Source organism: Salvelinus fontinalis, chromosome 33 (assembly GCF_029448725.1).
Source record: "Salvelinus fontinalis isolate EN_2023a chromosome 33, ASM2944872v1, whole genome shotgun sequence".
Classification (NCBI taxonomy): Eukaryota; Metazoa; Chordata; class Actinopteri; order Salmoniformes; family Salmonidae; genus Salvelinus; species Salvelinus fontinalis.
The window spans coordinates 49,406,981-49,430,607 of record NC_074697.1 but is presented as its reverse complement, the minus strand read 5'-3'; the positions used below and the strand labels follow the sequence as shown (position 1 = coordinate 49,430,607).

Genomic DNA, 23,627 nt, shown 5'->3' with positions numbered 1-23,627 from the left:
AATCTTTCATGTCTCAGAAGCAACCATGCAGAGAAGATGCATTTTATTCATGTAAAGAAAGCCCAAGTTTAGGAGTACACAATGTTACATATAAATGCATTGTGTAGAAAAGGCATCATGTGGAATAAGGAATTCTGATGCCTCTAATACATAGCATTTCTATCTGCAGCGTTCTAAACGTTCCACCCATTTAACTTATTGTTTACTTCCGGAGCATGGATTTCCATTGTGTGTGCACTGTAATGTATTTGATCTATTGACTTGCCCTCTTGGCCAGGTCTCCTTTGTAAAACAGGTATTCTGACCTCAATGGGACTTCCTGGATAAATAAAGGTTCAATAAAATGTAAAACAATTACCATCATGGCCTCCTGTACTGTGAGGTGAGGCAGAAGCATGTCGTCCTGCATGATGTAGCACGAGACCTTCCTGAAAGAGCGCAGGTCGCGAGGCTGTCCATTGATCAAGATCTCCCCCTTCATCCCTGTTTCCCTACAGACAGAGGGCAAAGCCGTACCTGGGTTATGCATTTGAACCATATGATCCACTTGATTTATATCTGTGTTTAAAAAAGAAGTGAAGAATAGAAATAGAAACAACAGAGAACAGATATTAACGTCAACATGAACAACACTTATTTCCGAAGTGGTCATCGATTGGAAGAGGACTAACCAGTTCAAACATGAAAACATACACATCAAATAAAAATGGAATATATACAAAAATACATACAGCAATCGTTCTCAAAAATGTATTTCATGACATGGGTCAATGTTAAATGATTGCGAATGAACGTGCCGCTTGGCGTCACCCTGTGAGAGTCACAGCAAGGTAACACCAAGCTGCAGAAAGGCATTTTATAATTACAACTTTTTAATGCCCAGAACTGTAGGTGTGGCATGATTCTTGTAAGTTACTCATCTATCAGCGACCTTTACACCTATTGGGTGTTAAGTGTCAGGCCTGTAGCTCACCTGTAGCCGGACAGAATATTCATCAGCGTAGATTTCCCAGCTCCTGAGGGACCCATGATGGCCACCAGGCAGCCGCTGGTAAATTTCCCAGAGATCCCTTTCAGCAGGGTCTTGTAACCTGAAAGCCGGGTACAAAAGAAAGCAGAACCACATAAAACCCTCCATCAGCCTCACAATGGCACTTCAGTCTTTCAGCTTCACACAGTACCTACTTAAATCTGTCTCCAAACCATGTATTCCCTCCTCCTCGAATAAAACCCTCTGTGTTTCGGGTTAAAAGGGTGTACTTGTATTTTCTGAGTGAATGCACCCATGGGTGTCTATTACATTGTAATCTCCTCATGCTCACATTTCAGACCGCAGAACATGCTTGGTATTACAAGGGTTCCCACCCAAACATGCTCATGGTGTGATTCAAATCAACCCACACTGTGGGAGTAACGTTTTTTGGGCTGCTTTTTGTGCTGCATTTATAAAATATGCTTTATAAATGAAGTTATTTTTATACGTTTTTGGAATTCATTCCCTTTTTACACGAGCTGCTTATCTATTCCGTTAGAACAGCCCATTTGTGTCAACGGTGAACACACTGTTTTTCTCGCCCAGCACTAGCACACCCGATTCAAGACCTTGACTATTTACATCCGGTGTGTTAGTGCTGGGCTAGAACAAAAATGTGTAACCCAGTGGCCAAGGTCTCAGTACTAGAGTCGAGAAACATTGCCTCACTCTAAATCAATCATATACGATAACACTGTAAATAAAATGGAAATGAAATCATCCCCTAGCCATACGCATGCAGAAGAGAGTGGAATGGCCTATATTAACCTGCTATTCACCTAATGGACACAGCTAGCTGAACGCTAATCCAGTTGATTGCGGTGGCTGCCAGTTTAATTGGATTTTCTGTTATAATCCTTCAGAGCGATACACAAATACCTCTGACCTTTTCTGTCCTCTTTTAATGGAACCTAGTGTTCCCTGCTAGGAGGAGAGGATGCACTTTAGTAACCTCTCCCTTGTGAGGACACAGCATGTAAGCCATGCAGTGTGCGCATAGACAGTAATTGACTGGTTAAGGAAGGGCATGTTCATAACTTGTTCATTTGACGTTTTTTCTTTATTTCAACTATGTTCTACATTGATAATAGTGAAGACATCAACACTATGAAATAACACATATGGAATCATGTAGTAACCAAAAAGTATTAAACAAATTAAAATATATTTGAGATGTCTTGATGACAGCTTTGCACACTTATTTTATAGTTTTGCTGTTTTCACTATTATTCTACAATGTAGAAAATGGTAAAAAATAAAGAAAAACCCTTGAATGAGTAGGTGTGTCCAAACTTTTGACTGTTACTGTATGCCTAGTTGGTGTTAAATCCCACTATAAATGGTAGCTGCATCCTTCAACAGACAAGTGAAAATATATCCAAACCCGGGTTCACTCATGTGATGAGTAACCTTTTGTCTGAGACTAAAGCTAATGCCTAGTCTTTAGCTCAGCAGGCTAACATGGTTTGAGTCGTGACAATTGTCAGCATGTTACAGCAAGAGAACTGAACAAAGATGTGAGAAACAAATTCAAGTTCCATCGATCTATCCTACTCGGAAAGGGAGTTGGAGGAAAACAAATATCATGTATTTACAAAGTCAATTCCTTTCAATTATTTGAGTCCAAAGCATGACCCCATGAAACGTCACAGTTGTCGATGTCCATTTCTGCATGGTATCGGACAGAAATTGTCAAAAATGTTTTACAAACAAACCTGATAAAAACAAATCAGCTAACCAAATTCTGCAAAGACTTGTATTACACCCAATGAGCACATCTAAACAATAGGATTAATCACCGTTCATTGAATTGGTTGCATTCACTGAAATACCCATGCTCTTGCCCTTTGGCAAAATAATGACAGAGGAGGCTATACAGAAAGGTCGAAATCACACACTCTGCAATCACACACTCACACACCAAAGCATTCCAGATGAAGCTGGTTGAGAGAATGCCAAGCGGGTGCAAAGCTGTCATCAAGGCAAAGAGTGGCTATTTGGCGAATCTCAAATATAAAATATATTTTGATTTGTTTAATACTTTTTGGTAACTACATGATTCCATATGTGTTATTTCATGGTTTTGATGTCTTCACTATTATTCTACAATGTAGAAAATAGTCAAAATAAAGAAAAACCCTTGAATGAGTAGGTGTTCTAAAACCTTTTGACCGGTAGTGTATGTCCATTGTTTAGCTGGAATGGAATGTTCATATCCTGTGTACACAGAGTGTACAAAACATTAGGAACACTTTCCTAATATTGAGTTGCACCCCGTTTGCCCTTAGAACAGCCACAATTCGTTGGGGCATGGACTACAAGGTGTCAAAAACATTCCACAGGGAATGGCCCATGTTGACTCCAATGCTTTCCACAGTTGTGTCAAGTTGGCTGGATGTCCTTTGGGTGGAGGACCATTCTTGATAAACACACAGGAAACTGTTGAGCTTGAAAAATCCAGCAGCGTTGCAGTTCTTGACACACTCAAACCTACTACCATACCCCATTCAAAGGCACTTAAATATTTTTTCTTTGTCAATTGTCTCAAGGCCTGGAAATCTTTCTTTAACCTGTCTTCTCGCCTTCATCTTCACGGATTAAAGTGGGTTTAACAGGTGACATCAATAAGGGATCATAGATTTCACATGGATTCACCTGGTCAGTCTATGTCATGGAAAGAGCAGGTGTTCCTAATGTTCGATACAATTTGTGTATTTGACTGTGATATGTGGTAGTCTCACGTAGCTATCTTAAGATGAGTGCACTTACTGTAAGTCGCTCTGGATAAGAGCACCTGCTAAATTACAAAAATGTAAAATATAAATGTTTTATACACAGATCTCATATTACAGTACTTAATTATTATAATTTTTTCAGATTTAAATACTGATTTGACATTTATGTATAAAACATTTAGTTATTTGTTACATTTCACTGTGTAAAACCTAGCAGTACTAGTTATTTACCTGAGAGTAAGGCAGATTGAAGTCGGAAGTTTACATACACTTAGGTTGGAGTCATTAAAACAAATTTTTCAACCACTCCACAAATTTCTTGTTAACAAACTATAGTTTTGGCAAGTCGGTTAGGACATCTACTTTGTGCATGACACAAGTCATTTACCCAACAATTGTTTACAGACAGATTATTTCACTTATAACTAACGCACTGTATCACAATTCCAGTGGGTCAGAAGTTTACATAAACTAAGTTGACTGTGCCTTTAAACAGCTTGGTGTCACGTTCTGACCATAGTTCTTTTGTATTTTCTTTGTTTTAGTGTGGTCAGGGCGTGAGCTGGGTGGGTAGTATCTATGTTTTCTGTTTCTATGTGGGGTTTCTCGTTTGGCCTGATATGGTTCTCAATCAGAGGCAGGTGTTAGTCATTGTCTCTGATTGGGAACCATATTTAGGTAGCCTGGGTTCTATTGTGTTTTGTGGGTGGCTGTCTTCAGTCTTTGTGTGTCTGCACCAGATTGAACTGTTTTCGGTTTTCACTTTTGTTGTTTTGTATTTTGAAGTGTTCTGTCATTTTGATTGTTATTAAATTAAGATGAACACTAACCACGCTGCACTTTGGTCCTCTCCTCCTTCCACCGACCAAAGCTGTTACACTTGGGAAATTCCAGAAAATTATGTCATGGCTTTAGAAGCTTCTGATAGGCTAATTGACATAATTTGAGTCAATTGGAGGTGTACCTGTGGATGTATTTCAAGGCCTACCTTCAAACTCAGTGCCTCTTTGCTTGACATCAATGGGAAATCAAAAGAAATCAGCCAAGATCCCAGAAATAAAACTGTAGACCTCCACAAGTCTGGTTCATTCTTGGGAGCAATTTCCAAATGCCTGAAGATACCACGTTCATCTTTACAAACAATAGTACGCAAGTATAAACACCATGGTACCACGCAGCCATCATACCGCTCAGCAAGGAAACGTGCTCCGTCTCCTTGAGATGAACGTACTTTGCTGCAAAAAGTGCAAATCAATCCCAAAACAACAGCAAAGGACCTTGTGAAAATGCTGGAGGAAACAGGTAGAAAAGTATCTATATCCACAGTAAAACGAGTCCTATATCGACATAACCTGAAAGGCCGCTCAGCAAGGAAGAAGCCACTGCTCAAAACCGCCATAAAAAAAGCCAGGCTACGGTTTCCAACTGCACATGGGGACAAAGATCGTACTTTTTAGAGAAATGTCCTCTGGTCAGATGAAACAAAAATAGAACTGTTTGGCCATAATGACCATCGTTATGTTTGGAGAAAAAGGGGGAGACTTGCAAGCAGAAGAACACCATCCCAACCGTGAAGCACGGGGGTGGCAGCATCATATTGTGGGGGTGCTTTGCTGCAGAAGCGACTGGTGCAGTTTACAAAATAGATGGCATCGTGAGGACGGAAAATTATGTGGATATATTGAAGCAACATCTCAAGACATCAGTCAGGAAGTTAAAGCTTGGTCGCAAATGGGTCTTCCAAATGGACAATGACCCCAAGCATACTTCCAAAGTTGAAGCAAAATGGCTTAAGGAATACAAAGTCAAGGTATTGGAGTGGCCATCACAAAGCCCTGACCTCAATCCTATAGAAAATGTGTGGGCAGAACTGAAAAAGCGTGTGCGAGCAAGGAGGCCTACAAACCTGACTCAGTTACACCAGCTCTGTCAGGAGGAATGGGCCAAAATTCACCCAACTTACTGTGGGAAGGTTGTGGAAGACTACCCGAAACATGTGACCCAAGTTAAACAATTGAAAGGCAATGTTACCAAATACTAATTGAGTGTATACAAACTTCTGACCCACTGGGAATGTGATGAAAGAATAAAAGCTGAAATAAATCATTCTCTACTATTATTCTGACATTTCACATTCTTAAAATAAAGTGGTGATCCTAACTGACCTAAGACAGGGAATTTTTATTAGGATTAAATGTCAGGAATTGTGAAAAACTGAGTTTAAATGTATTTGGCTGAGGTGTATGTAAACTTCCAACTTCAACTGTATAATTTTGAATAAAAAACATGAATATTTGTCTCTCTGAAATGAAACCATCAAGAGATAGATTTTAAACAAATACGTGTATGTCATTGAAAGAGATCTGGGCCCGTATTCACAAAGCATCTCAGAGTAGGAGTGCTGATCTAGGGTCAGTTTTGCCTTTTAAATCATAATGAATGAGCGTGAGAACCTGATCCTTGATCAGCACTCCTACTCTGAGGTGCTTTGTGAATACGGGCCCAGATCTCTTTCTACATGAAAGATACATGAAGACTAAACCTGCTGTCAGGGGACATGGTTAGGACCTCCTCTCACTAAAAATAGCTTTGATATAGCTTTGATGATTTAACAAATGACTATTCACTACTTTTGATTCCTTTGGTACAAAATAGTGTATTTTCATATTGAGAGTGAAATGACAATTGAAGAGTTTCATTCCAGAACAATATATATCCATTTTCAGAAATGTCGGTTAATTAGCTTTTATCGTTTAAATGAATTACACAAACAATTCTGATACAAATTCATTTTGGATGAGAGGCACAGATTATCCTACAGTCTTGAATCCCTCGAGAGAGAGAGAGAGAGAGAGAGAGAGAGAGAGAGAGAGAGAGAGAGAGAGAGAGAGAGAGAGAGAGAGAGAGAGAGAGAGAGAGAGAGAGAGACAGAGACAGAGACAGAGACAGAGAGAGAGAGAGAGAGAGAGAGAGAGAGAGAGAGAGAGAGAGAGAGAAAAATGACAGACATGATGCTACAGCACACAGACTAGTCAGAGAAACTCGACCATACAACTCTGATACTATATATTTGTCCAATCTGATTTTGCCACTGCCACTTTTAGGCTTTGAGAAGGAGATAGAGACAGACAGGCAGTCAGTTTCCTTTTCGTATTGACAACAAATATTTGCTGGACAGCTTGATGGCCCAGTTTCCATTTCCGTCAAGCAGGGACAATACAGGCTGTAATGTTGCTGAGGCCTAAAGCCTAGCAGGGACAACGGTCAATTCCATGAGGTCAGACAGAAGTGCCCATCATCTGAATCAAACGTCAATTCAATTTAGATTACCTACATCTCCTTCATGCTCATTGTTGATGCGTTTTTTGTTTAAGTAGAATACATGTGCGCCACTGCATCTTACTGTAGGCTGCCTTTTAATGATTAGGTTACATGTTAGATTAGGTTACATGTTTGTATTCTCTTCACTTCTATATCTTAATGCTGTCTGTATGTTTCTCTGACCTAGACAGACGGACAGACGCACAGACAGACAGAAGGTGCAGGGCTGCATGCCAATGAACATCCAGAAGGAGAGTGCTAATGAAGACAACAGTGCCTCGCTATGATGGGAGGAGGGCCCCTCCAGTAACGAAGTGCCAGAGCTACTAGCCAGCTGTGCAGTCGCGTCAACACGGATTCCCAGAAACAGTACCACCAGCACCCAATTCCAAATGCAAAGCAACCTCGCTAACAACTCTCTCTCTCTCTCTCTCTCTCTCAGCTCTTGTGGGAGAGCAATCACTTACCCGGAGGGAGTAAGGATGTGCCTATTCAAAGGCTAACTCGTAATAGCTTACTTTGTTTACAGTAATTTGTATGATGGCGCGTCTTTGAAGCAATAGCCTTCCGGCCCTCTCAACATCAAATCAACTTTTATAATGGTTGGTGATTCTTAAAATGGTCAGTGGGATGGAGTGTTGTCGGGCAGCTTATTCCTCTAAAAGGTGATGTGGGGTCCCTGACTGGAGCTGATACGTGTTATGTGTTATCTGAACACTAGATGTTACAAGCTTCATTGAACCTTAAAATAAGATCCCTGCAAAATCAATCTAGTGGCTATTTCTGCCTACAAATAGGCAAATCCACATTTATATATGATAATCCACTAGACATAACAATCATTGCGTAACATCATGCAGCTCTGCGAATCCATGTAAAAATGTTTCTAGATATACAGTCGCTGGTAAAAGTTTACCCACTCCTTGCACAATCTTCATATTTTTCTGCCTTAAAATTACATCTAAAGAGGCAATATCTTTTTTTTTTTTCCTACCGATCTACACAACCTACTCCAGATTTTCAAAGTGAAAGAGAAAATATAGAACATTTTTCAAATGAATAAAAAGTCATATTAAGATGTTTGATTGCGTATGTCTTCACACCCCACAGTTAATACTTGGTGGATGCATCTTTGGCAGCCATTACAGCTGTGAATAATTTCAAATTAGATTCTACCAACTTTGCACAACTCTTAGGGCAACATTTATTGATTGTTTTTGTCAAAACTGCTCAAGCTCAGTAAATTTAGTCGGGAATTATTGATGGTGATGCCTGCCTACCAGACAAGCTAAATGTCTTCGATGCTCGCTTCAAAGCAAGCAACACTGAACCAGCATCAACTGTTCCAGACTACTGTGTGATCTCGCTCTCCGTATCCAATGTGAATAAGACCTTAAACAGGTTAACATCCACGAGGCCGTAGGGCAAGATGGATTACCAGGATGCATACTGAGAGTTTACGCAGATCAGCTGGCAAGTGTCTTCACGGACATTTTCAACCTCTCCCTGACCCGATCTGTAATGTTTCAAGCAGACCACCCTGTGCCCAAGAATGCCAAAGTAACCTATCTAAATGACTATCGCCCAGTAGCGCTCACATCTGTAGCGATGAAATGCTTTGAAAGGCTGGTCATGACTCACATCAACACCATCATCCCAGACACCTTGGGCCCACTCCAATTCACATACCGCCCCAACAGATCAACAGATGACGCAATCTCTATTGCACTCCACACTGGCCTCTCCCACCTGGATAAGAGGAACACCTATGTGAGATTGTTGTCACTGACTACAGCTAAGCATTCAATCCCATAATGCCCTCCAAGCTCATCACTAAGCTCAAGACCCTGGGACTGAACACCTCCCTCTGCATTTGGATCCTGGACTTCTCGACGGGCCGCCCCTAGGTGGTGAGGGTAGGCAACAATAGATCCGCCATGCTGACCCTCAACATGGGGGCCCCACGACTGCGTGGCCGTGCACGACTCCAACACCTCATTAAGTTTGCTGACAACATGACGGTGGTAAGTAGGCCTGATCACAGACAACAATGAGACAGCCTATAGGGAGGAGGTCAGTGACCTGGCAGTGTGGTGCCAGGACAACAACCTTTCCCTCAACATCAGCAAGACAAAGGAGCTGATCGTGGAATACAGAAAATGGAGGGCCGAGCACGCCCCCATCCACATCATCAACAGGACTATAGTGGAGGGGGTTTTGATTCAAGTTCCTCGGTGTACACGTCAATAAGGACATGGCCCACACAAACACACACCAACACAGTTGTAAAGAAGACACAACAACAACTCTTCCCCCTCAGGAGGCTGAAAAGATTTGTCATGGGCCCTCAGATCCTCAAAAGGTTCTACAGCTGTGTCACGCCCTGACCTTAGAGATCCTTTTTATTCTCTATGTTTGGTTGGGTCAGGGTGTGACTCGGGTGGGAAAATCTATGTTTTCTATTTCTTTGTGGTTTTGCCGAGTGTGGTTCCCAATCAGAGGCAGCTGTCTATCGTTGTCTCTGACTGGGGATCATATATATAAGTTGTGATTTTCCGTTTGGGTTTTGTGGGGTGTTATTTTCTGTTTAGTGTCTGTGCCTAACGGAACTGTTCGCTTTCGTTTTTGGATTTGTTATTTTTGTTTGAGTGTTTCTTGTAATAAATATCATGAAAATTTCCACGCTGCGCTTTGGTCCACTCTTCCTTCCACCGATGACGTGCGTTACAAGCTGCACATATTGACTGGCTGCGTCACCTCTTGGTATGAGAACTGCTAGGCGTCTGACTGCAAGGCGCTACAGAGGGTAGTGCGTATGGCCCAGTACATCACTGGGGCCGAGCTCCCTGCCATCCAGGACCTCTATACCAGGACCTTAGGCCCTAAATATTGTCAAAGACTCCAGCCACCCAAGTCATAGACTGTTCTCTCTGCTGCCGCATGGCAAGTGGTACCGATACACAAAGTCTGGAACCAACAGGACCCTGAACAACTTCTACACCCCCAAGCTATAAGACTGCCTAAATAGTTAAAGTGGCAATATGTAACTTTTTGGGCGACCGGACCAAATTCACATAGAAATGTGAATTGTAGATATATCATTCTAAGAAGCAGTAGATCAGTTCTATGAGCACTATTTCAATGCTTCCCTTTCTTAAGTTTTGTTTTTGCATCTTTTACTTTCAATTTTGTATACCAGTTTCAAACAACTGAAACAACAATATTTTGGTTTATGGGAAATATATTTCACAGCGGTTCAGATGGTACAATGATTCTCTACACTATACTAGCTTATTTTGTCACATAAACTGAAATTAGGCGACCTATTAGAGTTTTAGCAACCAGGAAATGGCGAATGGATTTCTGCATAGTGCAACTTTAACCAAATAGCTTTGACTCATCACATATGCCGCTGCTACTGCTTATTATGTATCCTGTTGCCTAGTCACTTTAACCCTACCTATATGTATATATATACCTCGATTACCTCATACCCCTTCAAATCGACTCGGTACTGGTACCCTGTGTATATAGCCAAGTTATCGTTACTCATTTTGTATTTATTCCTTGTGTTATTATCTTTTTATTGTTTTTCTATTTTTCTCTGCATTGTTGGGTAGGGCCCATAAGCATTTTACTGTTAGTCTACATCTGTTGTTTGATTTGATTAAAAAAAGAAAAGATTCCTCAGAAACACCTATAATGCACCCACCTTTCTTTCCCCACCATGGTCCCTCAGGAACTGAGTAGCAGACATCTTTGAATTCAATGTTAACTGCTGGTCGACGTGGCAGGTAGGAAAAACGTTGGGCTTCAGTTAGACTGTTCTCCACTTTCTTGAGATGCCCATGTAATAATGGAGTCTGTTGACTTCTCACATGATTGGATACCACCTCATCGATAGATACGCATACAGTTCTGGGGTCCAGCATCAGATCAGGAGGCCCATTGGTGTTCTGGTGATGATGGAGAGAGAGGTAAAATAGGTGGTTTGGGGGATAAAATGATTGAATTATCAAAAAGTTAGCAAACAAAGTGCGGCAGGTTACACTGGCCACCTCACCACTTGTTTTGATAACAATCAAAGACAATTTGTGTAATGCAAGGAATGACAGTCCATGACATCTAAATGATAGTTTCAAACATTTGAGGCTATACATTGTTTGTTTACGATCTTCTTATAAAAAAAAATTTGAGTAAAAAAACTTTAGGTTATTATAGACCAAGACAGTTTTGTTAAGCCTGAGAGGCATTTATAAGTTATATTCTTCAAGAATCAATGTCAATAATTGTAATTTGACCACTGAACAGATCCCAGACAACAATCAAACTTGAATACAATAAAGATATCTTAAAAAACAATTAATTGATACGACATGTACATATCTGCTCATTTCACCTTTCAGATTACGATTTAAGCAAAGTGCATATTGGCATAGGCTACTGTAGGCTACTGCAGAGTCGCCTAATCTGTTTCTATCTATATGCAGTGTGCCGGGGTTACAATCGGACAAAGCTTAGCTTACTCTGAGCGCAAAGAAAAACAACAGCCATGCAATAATTAGCCTGATACTGATGAACTACATGGTATGTGTTAACTACATGTGCAAATTGAGTAATTCAATATTGATTATCGAAGAATGAGGGCAGCCATTCTATCTATGGTTCATACACAAAATAATGCTGGGTTGTTTGGTTGACCCAACTGCTGGGTTAGAGGCACTGGGTCACTTAGTTGGATTGTTTTCTTTAAAAAGAGCAAGGTTGGGTTGTTGATATTGGGTTATTGGTGCTGGGTTATTGAGACGTGTAGATATGTACTATATGTAGTCCAGTAGGGGTGTGGCTTTCAGATTGTTGTAAGAGTAAATGTCATTCTTGTTCATCTGTTCTGTTGTATAGTTATCACATGTTATGGTAGAACATTTACATTTTTGTAGCTTCAATGAGCCTTACAGAAGTGTACAAGTTCCCTTAAAGCCTACACAAATCCCATTGTCGGGATAGATACCACCTTATTATAATATGTAATAAATAATCGTAATATTCTAGAAGAATGTGCGAAAATAATTAAGATTTTAAGGAAACATTTTATTTGCAGTATCTAAACATAACATGGTGAGAAGGAATGACATTTACTCTCATTAATAATATCTATCAGAAAGCCACACCCTAATAAGCCACGCCTCCTGAAAATAACCTAGTTACATAAAAAAAACACACAGCTGCTAGGTCAACCCAGCATGAAATTAAAAATACCCAATTGATGGTTATATTAACACATGTTTGGGTAATCCCAACAACCCAACATGTTGAGTTATTCACGCACCCCACCTGTCTTGGTCAAAATAACACAGCATATGCTCTTTCCAATATTTACCCAGCCCTGGGTTACCAAACAACCCAAATTGGGTTCTTTTTAAGCCAGCATTTTTTTTATGGCCATAAATTAAAACAAAAAGCCTAAATGAGAAACTCACACACTTATATAGTCATGTTGCCTAATAATCAACAAATATTGTTATCAATGTTGACATTATCATGATTTGAAAAGGCAAAACATCTATTAAAGTATTTCCCACAGTATTGACACAATCATAATGCGTTTCCATTATTTGTAGAGGGGTTATCACAGTTCATCTTCTCGTCTAGGCTGCCTATTATGATGAACAATTTGGGATGAACAGAACTGATCGGCTAAGAAAAGCAAACTGTCATTTACTCCTGAGGTCCTGACCTGTTGCACCTGGTGATTATTATTATTTGACCCTGCTGGTCATCTATGAACACTTGAACATCTTGGCCATGTTCTGTTATGATCTCCACCCGGCACAGCCAGAAGAGGACTGGCCACCCCTCATAGCCTGGTTCCTCTCTAGGTTTCTTCATAGGTTCTGGCCTTTCTAGGGAGTTCTTCCTAGCCACCGTGCTTCTACACCTGCATTGCTTGCTGTTTGGGGTTTTAGGATGGATTTCTGTACAGCACTTTGTGACATCAGCTGATGTAAGAAGGGCTTTATAAATAAATTTGATTGATTTAAATTGGATTGATAGCAAAATGCTGATCAGACATGTTCATTAATAGAAATGCATTGAAAGAAATGCACAACTTGCCAGGCCAACATTGTAAATAAGCATTTGCTCATAATCAACTTGCCTGGTTAAATAAAGGTTTAATAAAAGGATGAAAATATGTCATTAAAGAAAATGCCATCAATATTATCACAATACATTGTCACAATCACGTTATTCATGTTTAATGAATAAGAGTTTTCTTACCATTATGATGGAGTTAGTGACAGTGGCGTTATTAACAGAAAAGGCTGCCATAACACATTCCATTCCCCCTAGAATTTTTTTCTCCAATAAAAGGACAAAAATATCCCACCTAATAACCAGCACACATCTGTTGCATCGCCGCTTCGTGTGCACTGCGCTCATAAAAAAAATGTGTTCACTCTCTCCAGTTCTATTCTTTCCCGCGTGTCTTGCCTGCCTTGTGCCCAGGACGAAATCAGTATCCTATTTGTTTACAAGCACACAACCAACCACAGTGTTTAGAATGTGACGTCACAGACTGGACCGGCGGCAACTGGAGGTGTATGGGTTGAAGGAGCATACATGGACAAAGACGCTCGCCTCTCTCCAGGTTGTTGTTCGTCGAATTGCACAATACGCATCTAATCTTCAATTTGCCAGACACGATGTAGGCCTACAATACAAACATTATAGTAGGCTAAATAGGTGAGCTGAGATTACGTTCTCTTACACTTCAAACACACCGACAGTGATTTTGCATTTTGGTACATCAGACTTACATTCATTTCCAATGAAACGCTGCGTTTGCCTTGCAGCATTGCGTTGCAGAGGAAGTTGCAGTGCATAAATTGGATAGGTAGCCCCCTTTCCCAATTGGCACAAACCCATTCGTTTTGCGGATGTATTTGATACAAGTTTTTATTAAACATTAGAATTTCAGCACCCAAGTTGTACAGGACAAACATATGTACAGGTAAGCGTTTTCAGAATTGACATTTTTACAAGTATCAATGTTGTTGTTAGCATAACGTTTCCAACACACCGACAGTGTTATTGCGCAAAATAATACTCTGCATCATCTGGATATGAATGCAACAAAAGTTCAACATTCACCTTCTGCTACTATTTCTGTCAAGCCGTCTACGCATACAGTTTGACGCATATGTTCGATAAATCCAATGTATGCACCACACCGAACGTACTGCAACTGCCTCTGCAACGCAATGCTGCAAGGCAAACGCAGCGTTTCATTGGAAATTAATGTAATTCTGGTGTTAACCTGTTGGGGATGGGGGCGCTGTTTAGACTATTTATGCTAATTTGGCTAATTTTTTAAACGGCTTCCCACAAAATCCTTGATCGTACAATATGCATATTATTATTATTATTGGATAGAAAACAGTCTATAGTTTCTATAGGAGTTGAAATTTTGTCTCTAAGTGGAACAGAGCCCATTCTACAGCAATTTCCCTGACATGGAGTCAGATTTGAGAAATGTTGGCCACTCTTCTGAAGTCATTTAAAAGGGCACTGTCGTTGCTATGACTATACGGACACTTCTTACGTCTTCCCCTGGATGCCTTTACGTGATGACGATTCCAACGGGGTCGATTGCGCGTTCACAGGCCCTACAAATGAAAAAACCCTGAAGCTAGTCATTCTTTGGGAGCTGCGTCATGAGCCTAGAGGACACCGGCGCGCACCTGTTCCAAGCGTTAGTTTAGCCTGTTATATTTCTCCGGTCATCTTTTCACTCGTTTTAGGAGTTAAAAACATCATAAGGTAGTTAATTTAAGGTGTTTTATAGCAATTTATTTCCGTTTAGTGCGATTTTGGGACATTTATTTTTGCAACGATGTGAAAAGTTGGGCACGCTTTTCAGTTCATCCCGAACGCAGTTGACATTTCCACATGGCAAGAGGACAGCTTTCCACCAAAAGACGATTTCTCCCAAGAAAGGATCCTTTGCCCAAGATACTGATGGAAGAACAGCTCAAGGTAGGACATTTTTATTATGATAAATCGTGTTTCTGTCGAAACATTTTAGTGGCTTAGGACGCCATGTTTTTTGACGTAGCTTCGCTTGGCGCAAACTGTATTGAAAAGTAAGGATAAATTAAAAAATGTAATAACGCAATTGTATTAAGAATTAAATTGTCTATCAATCCCTGTCCACCCTATATTTTTTAGTCACGTTTATGAGTATTTATGTATAAGAGTAGATCACTGTCTAAGTGGCGCAAGGACATTTTCTGACCAGCTGAGCTACATTTCACATTGTCTAACCATGATTTTGGTGGCTAAATATAAACATTTTCGATCAAACTCTATATGGATTGTGTAATATGATGTTACAGGAGTGTCATCTGAAGAATTCTGAGAAGGTTAGTGAAAAAATTAATATATTTTTGGCGATGTTGACGTTATCGCCCACTTTGGCTAGAATCAATGCTGGGCTGCTATGTGCTATGTGCTATGCTAATATAACGATTTATTGTGTTTTCGCTGTAAGACACTTAGAAAATCTGAAATATTGTCTGTATTCACAGGATCTGTGTCTTTCGATTCGTGTATGCTGTGTATTTTTACGAAATGTTTGATGATTAGTAGTTAGGTAAACACGTTGCTCATTGTAATTATTCTAGTCCATTTGTGATGGTGGGTGCAATTGTAAACTATGCCATCTACCTGAAATATGCACTTTTTTCTAACAAAACCTATCCCATACCATAAATATGTTATCAGACTGTCATCTAATGAGTTTTTTTGTTGGTTAGGGGCTATAAATATCTTAGTTTAGCCGAATTGGTGATGGCTACTGGTGTTGGTGGACAAATAAAAGATGGTGGATTATGCTAATGTGTTTTTAGGTAATAGATGTACATCTTTACATATTGTGTCTTCCCTGTAAAACATTTTAAAAATCGGAAATGTTGACTGGATTCACAAGATCTGTGTCTTTCATTAGCTGTATTGGACTTTAATGTGTGAAAGTTAAATATTTTAAAAAAATATTTTTTTTGAATTTCGCGGCACTGGTTTTTCAGTGGGGGGGGGGGGGGGTGTGCCGCTAGCGCCACGCTGATCCTAGACAGGTTAAAGCTGTTGGTGTGTTTGAACCCTAATGCTTCGAACACACCGACTGTGTTTGCATCACTGCTGCATAACATTTTGCGCAGCTAGGCAACTATACTGATGCAGGTATCTTTTGCAGGTGGTCGCATGTGGTTGGACACATGGAGGAGAGAATCATTTTCGCAGTATCCTCAAAACCGTGTCTTTTTGACACAACTGCTGACAGCTACAGGGACATAAACACAAAAAATACTGCTTGGAGACAAGTGTCCATGATAGTAGGATTGGCAGGTCAGTTTAGTAGTGAGCTTGTGCTAGATGTGGCTAGTTAACGTTAGCTAGTTAACGTAGCTTGCTAACCTAGCCAATGAGGTGTGTGAAAGAAATAGTAATATAAATTATTCTAGTTACTACGCCTCATACTGTAAGAAATTGTAAAAGAGACTGGAAACTAGTAATAACAACATTTCAACATAAGCCATCTTTTATACAAAATACACATACTCCTCATTTCTCTTGGACATATGCTGGACTTATTAAGATGACAACCACAGACACACACAACTCCCCTCCCCCATGACAATCACAGACACACACAACTCAAGGTTGGAGCACAAAACAAAGAACTATCTCAGGAACCAATGGAACGTTGACACCAGGCCTGATCAGGACTACCCAAGACCCAGATCGACCAATCGGAAGGCCAGACTTCCAGATCAACCTACTTTGCTTGTTGTCTATATAAAACTGTACAACTGTTTAAACTGCCTCTTTTCCGGACGATTTCATACGAATCAGACAGAAAGAGCCGTGCCGCACGCTTTGCCTAATATTTTTACACTTGAATAAATCTGCCTTATTATAAAATTATCCACCTCGTCCTATGACTCCTCTTGTTCTCCTGTCTCCAGTAAACGTTTTATCAACAATACCAAATAATTATGTTTGAAAGAGTGTGAGTGTGTATGTCAGATAAATAACAATAGAAATGGTAGATACTACTGTACCCCTGATAATTTGGTCAGATAACCGTGTGTGTGTGTCTGAGTGTACAGTAGGTGACATGTTCATGATAGCTATCTAATAACTATAGTTATGCTAGGTAATGGTTTGGCTTATCATGTTCATGTCTATGTAGAAGAAGATTTTAGGAGGAAGTGGAGAGGACTCAGGTACAGGTATCAGAGAGAGAGAGAAGGGCAGAGAAAGAGAATAAGAGGTCTGGGTAATGTCGTGGAAAATTGCAAGATTATGTTATAATGCTTGTATTGCATTATAATGGTTGTTTCATTCGACAGAATAGAATATTCTGTTAACTATTGTGTATGTGTGTGTTCTACTGAGGATGGGCTTCTGGGAGATAACACTGACAGAGGAGATTTACGATGTCTTTCGGTGATAAAACCTAAAGAGCATTCCAGAGAACATGAGCTAATGGTTCTGTTCTATTTCGTACCAGGGAGAGACGGTTCACTTTTGGAGTAAGAGGGCCAGACACTGGTCTTAACAATGAAAACTGTTGACACAGCAGTAACTGTCTGCTATGTTTTATAGATATCTTTCATACAAATCTTAACCTTTGTGAACTGTTCCTAAGATCTGTGGTTCGTCAGTGTAAGTTGAGAGGGGTGTATCTTGGCTATAAAAGATCTTTATACTTTTCTGTTGGTGTTTTTCAATGTTTCATTAGAGATAGCGCATCATTGAAAGTCAAAAAGGCTATTGCAAAGCTCTTATTAAAAAACATGTAGTTTAAGTATAACTCTGACTGGTGTGTGAAGTGTGTAACTCTCCTCATTTGGTAAAGCAGAAATATTCCACCACAGTCAGCAGCTTCAGGCCAGCAGCCTTGGCCACATTCTTTCTTTTCTGGGTCCATTTATTGTGCCTATGGCAACGAGTGGCAATTTTACAGCCAGACCCACTATTACGTCATCCACAAGTGTTGTCGCCACCGGTGCATCAAGACCTTCAACGTCATCTACAAGTGCGACCATCGCCTCCACCGGTGCAGCGAGACCCTCTACAACATCTACATCATCCACAAGTATGACCACCACCGGTGCAGCCATGGAAGATGATGAAATGGTGAAAGCACCTCTGGATCTAGGACCACCTGAGATTATTATGAACCTCGCGGAAGTGACCACTGAGGACCTCGTTGAACAGGATGTGTCCGTGGAGACAAACGAGGAGAGAAACACAGAGAAACGAAGAGGAACAACGTCACACCAGGTGTCATCGGCGGTACCAGCCCCCAGAGCCACTCAACTCATTTCAGCAGAGGCTCCTCCAAGCCGTGGAGAGGGATGCAGCACAACCTGATGCTCACAGGAAGGAGGATGAAGAGACCCTCTTTGCCATGAGCCTGGTGCCAACCCTGAAGAGGCTGCCTCAGCAAAGAAAAGCAGCAGTCAATGTTAAAATGTATCAGCTGCTTTCAAAGCTGAGTTCAATGATACGTTTTTTTTTTCTCCACATCACAGGTTGTGTCATAAGTGTTGCGACAGTGGAGTAAAGTAGGTCATTTTTACAGTATACTCATGTAGGCTAATTGGTATTTCAGATCAAAGTATTAATATGAGGCAAATGTATAGCTGTTGTTTCTAGGTTAGATAATATCCCAAAACAAGTTTACTGTCTAAATATTTGCCTGTCATATTGTTAGGGGAATTTAATAATTTCTTTATGTGCTCATTAATTAAAATCACTCTGTCTGTTTCTAAGAATTTGTAAGATTCTTATTAGCATAAAATAGACAGTCTTATTAAAATGAGATAATAGTATTTATTCTCGGAGCGCGCTCCCATTGAAACACGAACCACAGTTTATATACAAAATATGACGTCATTGGTCACAAAATGAAGCTCCTTCTCTCAACCAAGACAAAACAGGTTCAAAAGTTCATTCCAACTCACCAGCGCACACACATGACACACAATATAACTAGATGAACTCCTGAAGTTTCACCATAATTTATTACCACTTTAGCAGACAGCTCAAAATAATGGAAGACATAGGGAGTCACTCGCTGCCTTATCTAAACATCCCAGGGCTAAGTTGAGTCGGTTCAACCATAGGTTAACTATCCTTTTTGCTTACTTAATAACCCACAGCACATACCTCTCCAACTAAGTTGGAATGGTGTTTATTATGTTTTAATTACTCCTTGTTCATGCTACATAATCCCTTCCTTATGAATTAACATTTTTAATCAGATATAATAATACAGTGTAGAGTTCAATTAATTATAGTTTTATCTAAATGTAGACATTGTTTAGTCATTATTCATAAAATTCCTAACACATATTCATCTTTATCTCTGAAATACAAATTCCATGAGTAAACAGCAAGTAATACCAACTTTATCGCACTTCCAATATTTATGCCACTAACTACACTATACAAGCAGTATTTAGTGGAAATAAATCTCACCTTTTATGGTGTTCTATTATGTTAAGCTTGTATGTGTTGTTTTTCTCTTTCCTTCCAGAGATGGAGTCAATTTAGCCAACCAGCTCACAGGAAGGACAGGAAGAGGAGAGTAAGGACAGGAAGAGGACAGGAAGGACAGGAAGAGGAGAGGAAGGACAGGAAGAGGAGTTGTCTGGGTGTTGTTTTGACCTCCTTCATTGTACCTTTCTTTTCACACACGTCAGTTCTGTTTAAATTCAGTCAATTCATAAAGTCATTTGTTTATAAAGTCTTAGGATAGCATTCATTATTGGTGTTACATTGTCACGTTCCTGACCTGTTTTCCCTTGTTTTGTATTTATTTAGTATGGTCAGGGCGTGAGTTGGGTGGGTTGTCTATGTGTGATTTTCTATGTTGGGATTTTGTGTTCGGCCTGGTATGATTCTCAATCAGAGGCAGCTGTCAATCGTTGTCCCTGATTGAGAATCATACTTAGGCAGCCTGGGTTTCACGTGTGTTTTGAGGGTGTTTGTCTTCCGTGTTAGTGTTTTCACCACACGTTTTCGGTTTTCTGTTTCGGTTTTCTGCACTTCGTTTATTGTTTTGTATTTCAGTGTTCAGTTTCGGATTTAAAAAATCATCATGAGCACGAACCACTCTGCATATTGGTCCGATCCTTCTCGCCTCTCCTCGTCCGATGAGGAGGACGACATAGACAATCATTACAGAATCACCCACCAACCAAGGACCAAGCAGCGTGGGAAAAAGCAGCAGCAGCGATCGCAGGATTTCTGGACATGGGAGGAAATACTGGACGGTAAAGGACCCTGGGCACAACCTGGAGAATATCGGCAGATAGCAGAAATCCTGCTATCGCTGCTGCTGCTTTTTCCCACGCTGCTTGGTCCTTGGTTGGTGGGTGATTCTGTAACGAGTGTATGTGAGTCCAATAAGAATGTAATGAATGACTGTAACTGTCTTAAACTACAATGGGTCCTGGAGAAGACTAGCCTGCCTTCATCAGGGCAGAAGGCACCTCAACATTCTTTTCATTTGGTAACATTGCATAATTAAAAAAGGATTATAAACCAACTTTGGGAAAAGTTATAGTCCTAATGAACATTCTGTAGAAGTACATCTGATGTCAAGTAGGGACTATTAACTAGAGAGCCCTTTAGCTAGCTAGGTTGCACATAAAAACAATGTATCAAATATCAATCAATTATGGTACCAAAGGCTTTAAAAATGTACTAGAATGTAGCTTACCGGAGACAAATTGCCAGGCGTTCAACTGGGCTGATGGACTCCCGGTAGTTGGCATCCATCCGGGCGATCCTGGCTCCAACCATCTGGAGCAGGTGATCGAACTGGCTTCGGTCCAGCCGAAAATAACTTCGGAATTCCTCTCCAAACAGTCGAAGCTCTTGAATGAGACGGTGGAACTCCCCTGCCTGCTTTCGGGACTTTAACCATCTCTGAACCCACACAGACCTGCGCTTTCGGCGGGGCTGGTCCCGGCCCAACAGCGTGATCAAGACCACCTTCCTCAACGTTGGTCTCATTGTTGAAAGAGCCTACTCTGCTATCTTGACTATTTATTATTGCATTTCGCTCCAAAACTGGATTTGGGGGGAAATTATGTTATAGGCTCTCACAATTCATTTGTGGATGTCATCGAATAAATAATGTACTTGGCAAATAAATGAATAAAAATGTAAAGAAATTATGCAATCAAACTGTTTTTGTAATCCCACATTTTTTTTACTGAATATGTGTGCAAAAAAATCGACATTCATATTTTGCTACTTTCTGTCAAGTCTACGCATACAATTTGATGCATACGTTCGATTCACCACACAGAACGCACTGCTACTGCCTCTGCAACGCAATGCTGCAAGGCAAACGCAGCGTTCCATTGGAAATGATTGTACTTCTGGTGTATCAAAACGCAATGATACAGTCAGTGTGTTCGAAGCGTGGGTAGTGTTCGCGGGGTCCGACATGCCAATCAACCTGCTATCTGCCAATCACGGGAATGCCTGGAATGTTCTGACGCCGGGCATCCTGGTGGTTGGCGGAGTGGCGTGGAGGGGGGTCGGGCAGGGGGATGGAGCATTGGAAGTTAAGACCAGGTTTAGCCATTGTTCTTTCTCTTACGTCTGGCCTTCACAAGAGAAGGTCACGGTTGGCTTGCGGGGTATCTTTTGTATTTGGCGTGGGCTACGGCCAAACAGTAGCCTGTGTAAAGTTGGGTTAATAAACCGTCAATTCGTAAACTCAATCCTCTGTCTGGACAATTATTCCTTTATGATCTAGTCAGATCACTACAATAGTATGTCAAGGCCTCTACATCTCCAGTTGAGCAAAACAAATTAGGGAAAGGTCGGTGGTTGTATTCGATAAAAGTTTATATTAAAAGTATGAATTTCAGCTCCCCGCAGAAGGACTGCAGTTGTACAGGACAAACCTAGTTAGGGTTTTCAGAATTTACATTTTTACAAGTAGGCCTACCAACTGCGCACACACTGGTTGAATCAACGTTGTTTCCACGTCATTTGAATGAAATTACGTTGAACCGACGTGGAATATACCGTGCCCAGTGGGTTAGGCCTATCTGTCACGAATCCCGCTTCCCGCTTCCTGTGTTCTGTCCTGGAGTGTTTTTCCGGTGTCCTGGAACGCACCCTGTCTGGTTGCCGGGCGACGTAGCTAGTTGGGAGATCTCTGATTACCCGCACCTGTATCCCATCAGCTATCTGCACACCTGGTCCTGATCATCACCCCTCCACTTCATAAGCACTGACCTGACATCCATTCCCTGCCGGATCGTTAGCCATGAACAGTATGTTGTGCCAGCGTATCAGCCTCCAGTTTGATAGAGTTTGTTTTGTTGTTTTGTACGTCTTGCTTGCCTTGAACTTACCTCCGTTTGTTCTGTCTACAGTCATTCACCCGGAACACTCACCCCATCCCTGCCTGGTCGTCGGTGGCTTCTGTTACTCCCTTGGATCTGCCTATTCAATCCCATCAACTCACCTCCGCTGCCCGCTCCGCCACCTGGATCATTCTACCTCTACGTTTAAACTTGTAAATAAATACTCACCTTTGTCCTACTCTCCTTGTCCTGGTCTGCTTCTGGGTTCTAATTTAGAAAACCGTTACACTATCAACTGATGGTCACGCAATGGTGTTGCTATCAAATCACTCGGCCAGTTATCAATAGGCCTTCTAAACTCCGCCTCGATAAGAGAACGGAGTTGAACATTCCGTAGCTACTAACTAAGGAAAATTGTATAACTGTGCAAGATGGAGAAGCGAAATTGTGCTTAAAATCATATCAGTTATGGTTTTGATGATATTCCCAAGTAATATCACATAGGAAAGGACAGCCCTAAGATTATAGGCAACATTAATGTTGTGTTTTCTTGTGATAGGCTATATTTTTCAAGGACACATTTTTTATGTGTTATTATGGAGAACAGGGCTCCCGGGTCAAACAGGTTAAGAATTTGACGACAGTAATTTTAACACTCCCTCTTGTGGATAGTTTCATTTAATCAGTCAGTGTTCATTAATATTTTATACCAGGGACTGCAACTACATTGGTCCAAAATCATTTTGTATGGTCAGAGCTGGAACACAATTATAATAAACTTAATGTTTATAACAACATTTTCTTACCAATTGGTCTTTCTTTGTATTTAGCAAAGACTGTTCATGTCGATTTGAATTCAAAACGCGAATTCAATGTATAATATTAGGAGTAACCACAATGTCAGGGATGTGTAGGCTACTAATATAGATGTCAAAGGCAATGCAGTATCCTATTTGGTAGCAGTGCTCTACCCCTCACTGGTGGGCTGTGCGTGTGGCAGAGGCAGCCAGTCATGTGCTTCTGCTACTAACGCGGGTGCTATTGTTGCCTACGATGGGTCCTGAATACTACACTTCTACTGACAAGGCTATGCATAGTTCTCCACAGCCACATCTGTTTATTGTTATGTTGAAA

General features: G+C 40.7%; 1 protein-coding gene across 2 annotated transcripts in view; it reads right to left on the bottom strand.

Moving 5' to 3' along the window:
* LOC129832470 (ATP-binding cassette sub-family G member 1-like) overlaps nt 1-13,915 on the bottom strand; it is a 28,891-nt gene extending 14,976 nt beyond the window's left edge. For both annotated transcript variants that reach the window (XM_055896557.1, XM_055896558.1), the window contains exons 1-4: nt 13,369-13,915; nt 10,802-11,045; nt 974-1,091; nt 359-491 (exon numbers count right to left, since the gene is read on the bottom strand). In XM_055896557.1, the coding sequence (XP_055752532.1) occupies nt 359-491; nt 974-1,091; nt 10,802-11,045; nt 13,369-13,530 (657 nt within the window). In that variant the 5' untranslated portion in view covers nt 13,531-13,915. The remainder of the gene's footprint in view (nt 1-358; nt 492-973; nt 1,092-10,801; nt 11,046-13,368) is intronic.
* Nucleotides 13,916-23,627: the final 9,712 nt, after the last annotated feature.